The sequence below is a fragment of the Triticum urartu genome, chromosome 2 (genome assembly GCF_003073215.2).
Source record: "Triticum urartu cultivar G1812 chromosome 2, Tu2.1, whole genome shotgun sequence".
NCBI lineage: Eukaryota > Viridiplantae > Streptophyta > Magnoliopsida > Poales > Poaceae > Triticum > Triticum urartu.
The window spans coordinates 381,334,989-381,348,668 of record NC_053023.1 but is presented as its reverse complement, the minus strand read 5'-3'; the positions used below and the strand labels follow the sequence as shown (position 1 = coordinate 381,348,668).

Sequence of the window (13,680 nt, the reverse complement as noted above, 5' to 3'; positions counted from 1 at the left end):
GTCCGAAAACGCGAAACACCGGGATACTTTCCCGGATGTTTTCCCCCCTTCACCGGTATCACCTCATACCGCGATAGGCACCCCTAGCCGCCTTGTCATGTCATGCATCACTATGCAATATGCTGCTTAAATATTTATTGTTTCTCCCCCCTCTTCTCTCGCTAGACACTGAGACCGACGCCGCTGCTACCCAGTACGACTACGGTTGACGACCCCTCTTTCTTGCCAGAGCAACCAGGCAAGCCCCCCCTTTGATCACCAGATATCGCCTACTCTTCCTCTACTGCTTGCATTAGAGTAGTGTAGCATGTTACTGCTTTCCGTTTTATCCTATCCTGATGCATAGCATGTCCTTGCTACTACTGTTGTTACCTTTACCTGCAATCCTAATGCTTAGTATAGGATGCTAGATTTCATCAGTGGCCCTACATCCTTGTCCGTCTGTCATGCTATACTATCGGGCCGTGATCACTCGGGAGTTGATCACGGGTATATTAACTATATGCTTTATACATGATACATGTGGTGACTAAAGACGGGTCGGCTTGTGGAGCACCGCGAGTGATTACACGGATTGGGGGCTGAAAGGACCTTTGTCCCAACGGCCCTCTGTGTGGATCTTTGAGGCGGAGCGACAGGGCAGGTTCCGACCACCTAGGAGAGAGGTGGGCCTGGCCCTGGTCGCGCGTTCGCGGATACTTAACACGCTTAACGAGATCTGGGTATTTGATCTGAGTCTGGCCATTGGTCTATACGCACTAACCATCTACGCGGGAGTAGTTATGGGTATCCCGGCGTCGTGGTATCAGCCGAAGCCTTCGTGACGTCAGCGACTGAGTGGCGCGCGCCGGATTGGACTGGAAGGCCACTAGGCTAGGTCTGCTTTCGGCCGCGTTCGCAACGTGCAGGTGTGCTAAGGGCGATGGGCCCAGACCCCTGGGCGCTTAGGTTTAGACCGGCGTGCTGACCTCTCTGTTGGTCTAGGTGGGGCTGCGACGTGTTGATCTTCCGAGGCCGGGCATGACCCAGGAAAGTGTGTCCGGCCAAATGGGATCGAGCGTGTTGGGGTATGTGGTGCACCCCTGCAGGGAAGTTAATCTATTCGAATAGCCGTGATCTTCGGTAACAGGACGACTTGGAGTTGTACCTTGACCTTATGACAACTAGAACCGGATACTTAATAAAACACACCCTTCAAGTGCCAGATACAAACCGGTGGTCGCTCTCTCACAGGGCGACGAGGGGAGGATCATCGGTAGGATTATGCTATGCGATGTTACTTGGAGGACTTCACCTACTCTCCTTCTACTGTAAGACGAAGGCTGACCAGAAGCGTAGTCTTCGAAAGGATTAGCTATCCCCCTCTTATTCTGGCTTTCTGCAGTTCAGTCCACCGATATGGCCCTTTACACATTTACCCATGCATATGTAGTGTAGCTTCTTGCTTGCGAGTACTTTGGATGAGTACTCACGGTTGCTTTCTCCTTCTTTCCCTCTATCCCTTCTACCTGGTTGTCGCAACCAGATGTTGGAGCCCAGGAGCCAGACGCCACCGTCGACGATGACCCCTACTACACCGGAGGTGCCTACTACTACGTGATGCCCGCTGACGACGACCAGGAGTAGTTAGGAGGATCCCAGGCAGGAGGTCTGCGCCTCTTTCGATCTGTATCCCAGTTTGTGCTAGCCTTCTTAAGGCAAACTTGTTTAACTTATGTCTGTACTCAGATATTGTTGCTTCCGCTGACTCGTCTATGATCGAGCTCTTGTATTCGAGCCCTCGAGGCCTCTGGCTTGTAATATGATGCTTGTATGACTTATTTTATTTGTAGAGTTGTGTTGTGATATCTTCCCGTGAGTCCCTGATCTTGATCGTACACGTTTGCGTGTATGATTAGTGTACGGTTAAATCGGGGGCGTCACACTTCTGTACAATGTCTAGGTATAGGATTAGTTTTTCGGATGACGATGCTTAGTCGGTGCCTATGTTGTCATCATGAATAAAAGTTTTTGGGCCATTTCCTTGTAGCCAGGTGAGGCCTTCAAGACGACGGCGGAGGTCTTGCTCGGGGGGTCATGTTTCTTCGACTTTTGTCCGCATCACGTCGGGTGTCATGGCAGAGCTAGAAGTGCTTGTGTTGCAGGTGGTTGGCATTGCGGGCCGACATCATCCGCGAGATGGTTTTGGAGCCTCTCGGTGGCGTCACCGTTCGAGACCTTCAGGGTCGCGATTCAAGCGGTGTGGACATTTGCTTCGGCTGACAACCCACAACAAGTGTAGCACCGTTCGCGGGTGGCACCTGTTCAGAGGCTCACAATGCAGCTTTGCTGATATGGCCTTCTCTTGGATTTTGCCTTAGTGGAGACTGTTTCTTCTCTCTGTCGAACACTTCATCGACAGCGGTGGTTGAAGTTTTTCAGTCAATGTATTGGCGATTGCAGGGGTGAATAAGGATTTTTCTGCAAATTTACTTTGTTGGGAGTACTTTATGTACTTTCGAAAATCCTTTTCTGAGACCGGGCTCATCTGCACCCGTGTTGAATAAAAAATCAAAACAAATACTAGAATTTTTTTAAAAAATTCCATTTTCCCCCATGGTAGAAAATTTGATGCGTGAGGTCCGCTCCAATTTTCAAATCATTTGGACAAATGAGCAACTCTCGGCAAAAAAGACAAATTTAGGGTTTGTAAAATAGTTTACTGTTCATGTACTGTTTTGATCCGATTTGTCTTTTTTGCTGAGAGCTACTCACATGTCCAAATGAGCTATAATTTGGAGCGAACCTCACGCAATAAATTTTTTACCATGGAAAAAAATTAGATTTTTTTAGATTTTTCTAGTATTTTTTGTGAATTTTTTTCTGATCGGGTGCAGATGAGTCTGGGCACCGAATCGCTGCACGTCCTATCTCTTTGCATTTCTCAGCAAGATGCTACATTTGCTGTAATTTTGTTGATATTATTGATATAAATTTAGTATTTCTCCTAGAAGAAAACTTGCGTTGCATCATCCACCCACCTAAATTCAACTCTGGATGATTAGGATGTTGATCTTTGTGTTGTGTTGTAACAGTGCACGTGGTGTTCTGTGTTTTCTATCTTCCTGTTTTCGGCAAGATGTATTGTACCTCGGCACTTAAGATTTTCGATCATATTTTCCTTATAAACTGGATCAAACTCTTTTTGAAATGAAATCATATCCCAATGGAAATTTCTCCTCTGTCCAAACAGTTCCAATGTAGAAAAAAGATACTCCCTCAGAGCTTTGGATATGGTAATATGGACTATATACGGATTGAAATAAGTGAACAAACACGGTAAAACATATCTATATGCATCCAATCAAGATAAGTGTTAGAACATCTTATATTTGTAAACCAAGGGAGTAAATATAATGCCCCTCAAATCAAGCTGTACAAACAGCAAAGATCAGATAAGATGACAGTGTTTCCTACAAAGAATGTGCAGCAAACTCAAATACTCTCTCTATATCGAAATATAAGATGCTTTTTGACACTACCATAATGTCAAAAAACGTCTTATATTTTGATACGGAGGGAGTATAAACTAACTTTTAGAGACCTGCCTGAGCCTGACCAAACATTTCAGGGAAATGGCGCCCAGCCCAAACTTTCATGAGGGGCACAAGATGAGTTTTTCCCCACGAAATACAACGAGCACCAGGCGCATGCATCGCAATTATTCTGTCCTAAAAACATCACAAATATTCACAAAGCATACATCTTCTCAAACAACCCAAGATACAAAACAAATTACACAGAGAGATTGGTGAACTCATTCATGCAAGAAAAACACGAGTGGTCGAAAGGCTCATCGGAGCTGTACACAGTTAAATCCTCTGATCCATTGGTTAATCCTTAATGCTGCCTGGTCTGCCGAAATCAGAGGTGCCAAAACCATTGGAGCTTCTGCCATACCGTGAAGGGTCTGAATCATCGGATCTCCTGGGGAACCGACCACTTCTGCTGTTGCCTTCTTCAAACTCGCCAAATCCACCCGGGCGATTGAAGCTAGACCTGCCAAAACCATCAGAAGGTTGAGGACCTCGCCAAGAATCTCCAAACCCGCTGGACCTGCCAAAGCCATTGGAAGGTTGAGAAGGTCGTCGAGAATCCCCGAACCCGCCACGGTATCTTGAACCCGCATCCCTGGACCACCCAGTACGATTAGGGGTACCGCCAAAGCTGTCAAAATCACCAAAGCCACGGGAGTGGCGTTCGCCAAAGCCACCGCCGTGGCTGAAAGAGGAACCACCACTTCTTCTGGTTCCAACTGATCTAGAGCGAGTGTCTCTCATAACATTAAACAGGTCTGCAGCTTCATCTGTAGCTGCAACCTTGGGAAGCTACACACCACAAAAAGAAATCAGCCAATGAGTTAATATTTCACATCAGTACTAACATGAAACCATGGTTTACCTCTGTGAACCTGCATCCTATATCCTGCTCGATGACCTTTACAGTTCTACTTTGTTCATATGTGTACATTAGAATGGCAATGCCTTTCTTCCCTGCCCGTGCAGTTCGTCCAGATCTGTGAACAAATAACTCTGACGAGTTTGGGATTTCGTAGTGTACCACCTGAAAGATAGCAACATGATATTCCAAGTTATGCTAACATGCACATCAAACGCCCAGAGCAATCATATTTTTGGGTGTCGAAGAGGTTCTTGTGCTGTTCATATCCATAGGGAATATCTCAAGCCACTTACTAGATCAACATTGGGTATGTCTAATCCACGGGCTGCAACATCAGTTGCTACAAGGATGTTAAAGCGGCCATCTCGAAATCCTGAGAGTGTCCTTTCTCTCTGATTTTGTGAGATATCTCCATGCAGCGCCTGACATGCATAACTCCTGCCCATGGCATATGCCAATCTATCTGCTTCTCGTTTAGTTTGAGTAAATATAATGCACTTCCCACCATCAGCATGCTCCTACAGAAAAGTGAAAAGGAAGCAGTATTACGTAGAGTTGCTGACAATGCCAACCATAAAACACACATACAGTCAGGAGAATGCTCACTTTAATCAATGGACCAAGAATCGAGGACTTCCCATAGTTCTCAGATACAATTGAATAAAGAGAGATTCCTTCAGGTAATTTCTGTTCTGAGTCACCAACCTGAGAAAAAACATAATTGCCAAATAATTCCCCTAAAATTCTAACCCAGATGCTAAACTGACGAAGAAAAGCAAATGAAGAACAAAATATACTAATATACACATGTACTGATGTGCATAATATATAAACTAGCAAGGGATTCATGCAAAATGTAGGATAATTCCCAGCACAAAGATTAAAGGTCTTATAGCAAATAAGAAAAAAAAGTCACTCACAAGGTCAATTATGACTGGATCTTTTAAGTACTGGTTTGTAAGTTTTCTGATCCAACTAGGCATTGTTGCAGAGAACAGCATACTTTGTCGGTTTTGTGGCAGCTTCTCCATGATCACCTCAACAGCTTCATCAAAACCCACAGCCAGCATCTGATCAGCTTCATCCAGAACCACAAATTGGATTTCTGATAAGTTTAGAACACCTCTTCTCAAAAGATCAATAACACGCCCTGGAGTTCCAACCACAACGTCAACACCATAATTAAGAGTTCTCATTTGCTGACTGATGGGAACACCTCCATACACACAAAGAGTGTCTAATGGAGCAGATTCCTTAAATTCCTTCTCAACTTGTCGAGCGAGTTCTCGAGTAGGTGCCAAGATGATGGCTAAAGGATTTCTACCACTTCTGCATGCAGCAGACTATACAATTGTTACCATAAATCATATATGTGCAGTAGCTAGATAAGAACAGTTCTAAAGTAGAAAGAGAACCTTACCCATTCTTTTCATTGTGACGAAGAATCCTGTCCATGATAGGAATGCCAAAAGCCAAGGTTTTTCCAGTTCCAGTTCGAGCACGGCCAATCATGTCTTTACCTTGCATTGCTGGTTCAAGAACAGCTCTCTGCACAGAAGCACAGGGTAAAACCATCACTGTAGCAACAGAAGAACTAGGCTAGCATAGCAAAACAATGTAAATAATAGCATCTTGCCAATTGACATGACACAGATAAATAGGTATGCACATGAAGCTCATCGAAATCCTAATCTTGCACATTACCTAGTGATGTCAATATGTCATGAGAGATCTTTCAAATTTATTGTTCATTTGTTCACAGGAAATAACATTAATTTTCCTTGTAAAGATGGCACATTTGTTCTTCTGAGAAATAACAAGGTTGATCCTGTACCGTTTGCCACAGTAACTGGTCAACCAGCAGATGCAATACAAGGCCACATTGCCGACGGATCCAGAAATAAGGACAGCAAGGCAAACTAGCAAGCTTGCTCTACATGGTCATATTAGTCATATCAAATTCGGTATGGAGTTTTATTTTCCTTCTTTGAAGCAATTTTTTCCTCTTCCATAATAATCATATGGATTTTTTTTTTTGGGGGGGGGGGGGGTAAAACTAGAGGAACTTAGTACTCCCTCTGTCCGAAAAAGCTTGTCCCCCAAATGGATGTATCTAGCACCAAGTTAGTGCTAGATGTACCATTTGAGGGACAAGCTTGGGACAAGTTTTTTTGGACGGAGGGAGTATTCAGTGAGTCATCAGGCAGCCATATAAAACTGCTGCTGCATTAGCTATGCACCAAATAGTTCTGACCACATTCCACGGGTACTTGCAAAATTCAGTGATTTGTGATTTCCTTTCTTATTTGTCAATATTGTGAAGCTACATGTCTAAGAGAAAAAACATGGTTGGAATCAATAGACCACTTGCTAAATTATCATAGCAGCACTGTTCAACAAATTTTAACCCGTCAGTTCGAAGCAACATTTCAGCGGATTTGTTGCCGACGTGAAGCTAAACCTCCTCTTGTGTCCATGTTTGCAAATAATTGAGTACGACGCAAAGTAAACCAGCGCACATCATACAAATGGCGAACCAGCTTGCTAAATGGAATTCAACTGAAAAATATCACGAACAACTGGGAGCATCATGACTCGTATCTAATGATTCCACGAGCTGCAGAACAGACGCAATTAAGCAAAACACTGGGACTGAAGCTTCGAATTCTAATGCGCAAAAGGCGCTACCTGGATGGGGAAGAGCCTGGTGATGCCCCGCGTGGCGAGTCTCTCCACGATCCGCGGCGAGATCCCCAGCCTCGCGACCTCCAGCCCGTCATCCCCCGCTGCCGCGCCGGACTCCGAGACCGTCCCGGGCCACGGAGCGGGGGTAGTGGACCTGAACCCCAGGGGTCCCGGAGAGGCGTGGAACGCTCGCTGCCTCGGTGGCTCCAGCGGCTGCGGCGCGGGGAGGCGACATGGCTGGGGAGAGCCGGCCGGCGGAGGAGAGAGAAGCGCCGAGAGGAGCGCTCTCTGCGGACGCGCCGGCGAAGAGGAGGCAGAGAGCGCGCGGCGGAGCAGCGAGTTCATGGCGACGGTTAAGATGAGACGTCCTCGTGCTGGTGTTGGAAGGTGGAGCCGAGACCTCGGAACACTTTTTTTGCGAGGGACGGAGGACGACGACGGTATCTTCTCTTTTTTTTCCCTGGTCTAGGCCGTGAATTGGACTGGGCTGTAAGATCAGCACGCTAGCGGATCGGCCCAGAATGTGGTCGATATCTTTTTCCAAGGTCCGTTCCTAAATACAAGTCTTTAAAGGATTCTAAAAATATATAAGTCTTCTAATAGATACTAGCACATATGCCCGTGCGTTGCAACGGGAGATATATTTTTTCAAGAAGCAACGAGAGAGATGAATTATGTGTTCACCAAAAACAGTATTCATAGTGGTGGGACGACAGAGCGAGGAGTTGTGGTCTTCTCGCGAGTCATGTTTGTCCCGCGAGATCTTGATAGTGGTGGCTTTAGTCGGCATGACGGCGACCACCCAACTCGTGTTTTTTTATCTTCAGGTTCACCTTTGTGTCAAGGTTGTGGCTGTCTCATTTGGTAGCTGCGCAGCGACCTTCGGGGCACGCTTGCTTCGACTACTCTCTCCTACGATAATGTAACCATATTGATTACTAATTGCAACGCATAAATCCCATTTTATTAGCATAATCCACACATAACCAGGCAGCCCCTTCTTTATCAGGGTTTATTATCTTTAATATTTCAACACTCACATGCCCCACAGATCTTCTTAATTAGAGTCAAACCGGCATATTCTCTTTTATTGGCACGTACCCATAATATATTTCAATTATAGCCAACAAGCATATTCTCTTTTATCGTCAAATAGCGCGGGGGATATACAACAGTTCATATCTGGACCCACCCATTGGCAGGCACCAAAAAGACCTATGTTTGTAAGGCACGATATAAATTTAAAAAAATGACGTGTTGAAAGATCGAATTCACGACCTCAAAAAATCAACCACAGGCTGCTAGCCACTCGAATAATGGGTCCTGCTAACCAATGTCCAGCCCGAATGTTTAAGAATATGCTATAGCGTCAGATTAAAAACAATTTTTGTTTCTGAATTTTTCCGAAAATAAATTAATATTTATGAATTGCCGAATATTTTTGGAAACATGAACAATTTTTGAAACCCCGGACAATTTTAAAAAATACGAACCAATTTCTTGAAAATTTTGTTCATTTTTGGAAAAAGATGACATTGTTTGAAATAGGTAGATTTAAAAAAAATGTTTTTTAACAACATGAACCTTTTGAAAAAACACGAACATTTGTTGAATGTGTGAACATGTTTTGAACATTTAGAACAAGTTTAGAAAATGTGTTTTTTAACCACGAACATTATTTTGAATTTGTGAACATTTCACTAAAACAAGAATATTTTTAAAATCTGGAATATTTTTTAAAATGCAACTTATTGAAAATCTTGATTTATTTAGTAATACACAAACATTTTTTAAAAAATGGGACCATTTTTTAATTTTGAACACATTTTGGAATGGGAACTAAAAATTATAGTTTTGAACATTTTACAAGACAGGAACAAAAATTTAAAATTCTGATGTTTTAAAATATATGAAAAAAAGAATTTTTGAAAGATTTTTTTAAGATTTTAATTTACAAGAAAAGTGAAAATAGTCTAAAATTGGAAGTGGAAAATAATCAGTAGATAAAAAGAGAGAGGAAAAGGAAAAATAGAAACAGAACATAGAAAGAAAGAAAATGGGCCGGCCCAGTTTTGGGCGCCTAGTGCGAAGATCTGACTATTTGACGCTGTGCATGGAAAATAGGCTTCCACAACTGTCTGGGCAGATAAATAAGTGGGCTGGCTTCGCAGGACCATAGCGCGCCCGGCCAATGTATGTAAATTGTTGTTTCTTTTCTAGCATAATGAATGCACACAAATTTAGTACCACCTCGGATAGAAAAAAAAACTTTATATTGGTGAACGGATGAAAAAATTGAAGAAATGCACCTTGTTGTATTAGTAGGTATAGATATAGATTACATACGGAGCAAAACGAGTGAGTCTACACTCTAAATAATGTCTATATATATCCGTATGTAGTCTATGTTAAAATCTTTTGAAAAGACTTATATTTAGGAACGGAGGGAGTGGAACTTGAGGCTCCCTAAATAAACATATTTTATTTAGATTAAGGGGAAATGTTACATTAATGAGTTTTTTGTGTTGCATGTTGTCAAACCGGAAAGTATCTATGGCTAGTATGTTGTATCTAAGAATATTTGATAGTAGATATATCACTTTTTAGGTAGTATGAACTCCCTTCGATCCAAATAAGTGTCATAGTTTTGAATTACTATTTTATAGTATTTTTTATACTACAAATAGGAATATATTTTTAAAATATATTAAAAATTTGTGGACTCACATGCAATGTTTTCATATAGCTCACTTTAAAAATCTTAAACCTGGTATATGAACATATTTAGGATGATAAAGTAGTATATATACTACCACCGTACCACATCATAGTATATTCGAAATTTACTTGATTTAGTTTTCACATCGTCTTATTTTCTAGTCTAAGGTTTCCTGTACTATTGGCAGAACTTATACTACTAGTATTTATTAGCTCTTGATGTTACCTCATTTTACCCTATGCTGCTCTTAAACCAGCTGTGAATTAGAAACCATGATTAAGTCTTATGATATTGATAGCGACTGTTGGTACTTTAAATGATATATGGCTCATCAGAACTTAACATTCACCTATTTTGATGCATGGCTGTACGGGCTAAGATTTTAGTTTAACGCAGCTACTCGATCGTGTGCCCTGCAGAAATGTGGATGCAATCTGCTTGTGCCTTGCAGGCATAAAAACACTTGCTTGTCATGAGTGTGTCTCAGTTATCAGCATTGTTAACTACTGGATTACTCTTGTTTGTTTGATTAAACAACACTGGAATTGACATTATCTCACGGTTCCTGCATCAGTTAATGGCGATTGGACATCTTAAATATCTGGTGGTTAACTTGGGCGTACAAACTAAGAGGGTTCTGGAAGCTGTGCGTACCTGCAAGAAAGTTGTTTATATGATGCACGATGATCCCAACAAAAGGTTTTGCTATGTGGGAGGAAGGCTTAGACGACCTTACGAGGTCTGTTGCTGTGTACAAAAACATTATTGATGGCATTGCTAAGGCAAATGCTAGCATTAAGGGGTCTCGAGTGGATGTTGTGCTGAAAGAGGGGGTGTTTTCTGACGTGATGGACGGTTATGATAGGACCATGAGAGCGGTAAGTGGAGGACTTCCTCACAACCTCGAGGTAAAGGTGTTACAATCTGGTCTTGTTTTGCTCAACTCGAATGTTTGTGACGCATACATACTAAGTTTTCTCTGTGTTCTTTTCTCAAGGGGTGATATGAAGAAGCTTTCAAGGGGTGACAAGGAGCTCAAGACCATTCGGATGATTAACAAGGGGCTTGTCACTCTTACACTGGGCGAGCTATCTCTGCTACTTCTCCGAGCGCTCATAGGGATGTAGTACGAGCTGTCACTTTCAGTCTTTTTTTTCAAAAAGGACGATGACCCCGGCCTCTGCATCTGGGAGATGCATATTAAAAGTGCAACTATCCCTGGGTGGTTTTGGTAATTCCTAACAACATATAGCTCATTGGACTAATGCTCTTTCAAGATGATCATTTCAGAAAATTCAATGATTGGCATGACATGGACTAGGAATGTGGACCCCTCAAAATGCTAAGGACACATATTGGCAAAAACTCAAGACTCTAAATTTTCATTTTAGTGATCCAAGATCACATTGAGTCCATAGGAAAAGCCAATACTATCAGAGGGGGATGAGGTGTTGCTTAATGGCTTACTTGCTCAAAATGCTTAGTGATATGCTTCAAAAGCCCTCAACTACTTTCTCATATCCACATACGTCCCAAACCAAAAGTCCAACTCGGCCCCACCGATTTGATCTATCCGGCACCACCGAGTTCATTTGACATAGCCATAGCCAGAAACCCTAATCAGTTCGGTCTCATCGATAGGGATCTCGGTCTCTTCGAGATGGGATTGCAAACTCTCTGTTTCCCTTTGTAACATTTCGGTCTAACCGAGATGAGCGATCGGTCCCACCGAGTTCGCAACGCAAACTCTCTGTTTCCTTTTCGTAACGTTTCGATCTCATCGAAATGAGCGATCGGTCCCACCGAGTTTGCCTGACCAACTCTCTGTTTGCCTATTATAGAAATCGGTCTCATCAAGATTATGTTATGCCCTAACCCTAATGAAATCGGTCCGACCGAGTTGACATGTCGGTCCCACCGAAAAGCCTAACGTTCACATTTTGAACTGAATCGGTTTGACCGAGTTTGAGTACTCAGTCCCACTGAGTTTGGTAAATTGTGTGTAATGGTTAGATTTTATGAGGAGGCTATATATACCCCTCCACCCTTCCTCCATTCATAGAGAGAGCTATTAGAACGTGCCTACACTTCCAGCATACATTCTCTGAGAGAGAACCACCTACTCATGTGTTGAGACCAAGATATTCCAATCCAACCACAAGAATCTTGATCTCTAGCCTTCCCCAAGTTGCTTTCCACTCAAATCATCTTTCCACCAAATCCAAATATGTGAGAGAGAGTTGAGTGTTGGGGAGTCTATCATTTGAAGCACAAGAGCAAGGAGTTCATCATCAACACCCCATCTATTACCCTTTGGAGAGTGGTGTCTCCTAGATTGGTTAGGTGTCACTTGGGAGCCTCCGTCAAAATTGTGGAGTTGAACCAAGGAGTTTGTAAGTGCAAGGAGATCGCCTACTTCATGAAGATCTACCCAAGTGAGGCAAGTCCTTCGTGGGCGATGGCCATGGTGGGATAGACAAGGTTGCTTCTTCGTGGACCCTTCGTGGGTGGAGCCCTCCGTGGACTCGCACAACCGTTACCCTTCGTGGGTTGAAGTCTCCATCAACGTGGATGTACGATAGCACCACCTATTGTAACCACGCCAAAAATCTCCGTGTCTACATTGTGTTTGCTCCCTCCAAACTCCTCCCCTTTACCTTCATATGTAATGATTTACATTCCGCTGCTATACTCTTAGATTTGCATGTGTAGGCTGATTGCTTGACTTGTGCTAAGTTGCTAAAATCTACCAAGACTTAAAATTGGGAAAAGGCTAGATTTTTATTTGGTCAAGTAGTCTAATCACCCCCTCTAGACATACTTTCGATCCTACAAGTGGTATCAGAGCTTTGGTCTCCATTTGCTTTGATTTCCATGGCTTTGGTGATCATAGCCTTGGTTTCACAACCTAGGAGAGTATGGCGTCTAGCGAGGGAAATTACCACCGTAGAGGTCCTTACTTTGATGGTACTAATTTTGCTAGTTGGAAGCATAAGATGAAAATGCATATTCTCGGACATAACCCCGCCATTTGGGCTATTGTGTGTATTGGCTTGCAAGGTGAATTCTTTGATGGGAGAGAACCAAATCGTGAAGCTACCGTGGAAGAGTTGAGGATGCTACAATAAAATGCTCAAGCTTGCGATATCCTCTTCAACAGATTGTGCCCCGAAGGATTCAACAAATGCAAAGGAAATTTGGGATATTTTGATTGATATGCACGAAGGTACCGACTCCGTCAAGGAATCCATATTGGATGTGCTTCAAAGTCAGCTTGACAAGTTCAAAATGAAGGATGGTGAAGGTGTCGCTGAAGTGTACTCTAGGCTTGCTCTCATCATAAATGAGATTACCGGCTTAGGAAGTGAAGAGATGACCGACAGATTCATCATCAAGAAGATCCTAAGAGCCTTGGATGGAAAATATGATACCGTGTGCACATTGATCCAAATGATGCCCAATTACAAAGATCTCAAGCCAATGGAAGTCAATGGAAGAATTGTTACTCATGAGATGTCACTTAAGGATAAAGAGGAGCTTCACAACAAGTCAAGTGGTGCTTACAAAGCCTCATGTGATGCTCCTACATCATCAAGTGAGAAACAAGCCTTCAATGAGGAATTGAGCCTAATGGTGAAGAACTTTAACAAGTTCTACAAGATTAGAAGCAAAGAAAGAAGTTTCAAGTCAAGGTCCTACAATGACAAAAGATCTTCGAGTCGTGAGCGTAATTGCTACAATTGTGGAAGACCCGGACACTACTCAAATGAGTGTACGGCTCCGTACAAAAGAAGAGAAGACTCACCTAAAAGAAGAAGTAGAAGAGAAGAATCACC

At 42.9% G+C, this 13,680-nt stretch overlaps 1 protein-coding gene across 1 annotated transcript; it reads right to left on the bottom strand.

Moving 5' to 3' along the window:
• Nucleotides 1-3,604: 3,604 nt before the first annotated feature.
• Nucleotides 3,605-7,561, bottom strand: LOC125537405 (DEAD-box ATP-dependent RNA helicase 53-like). Its single transcript, XM_048700713.1, has 7 exons — nucleotides 7,129-7,561; nucleotides 5,861-5,988; nucleotides 5,361-5,769; nucleotides 5,047-5,145; nucleotides 4,734-4,958; nucleotides 4,441-4,602; nucleotides 3,605-4,367 (listed from the first exon to the last, which is right to left on the bottom strand). Exons 1-7 carry the CDS (start codon nucleotides 7,468-7,470, stop codon nucleotides 3,873-3,875), a joined length of 1,860 nt encoding a protein of 619 aa, XP_048556670.1. The 5' UTR covers nucleotides 7,471-7,561; the 3' UTR covers nucleotides 3,605-3,872.
• Nucleotides 7,562-13,680: the final 6,119 nt, after the last annotated feature.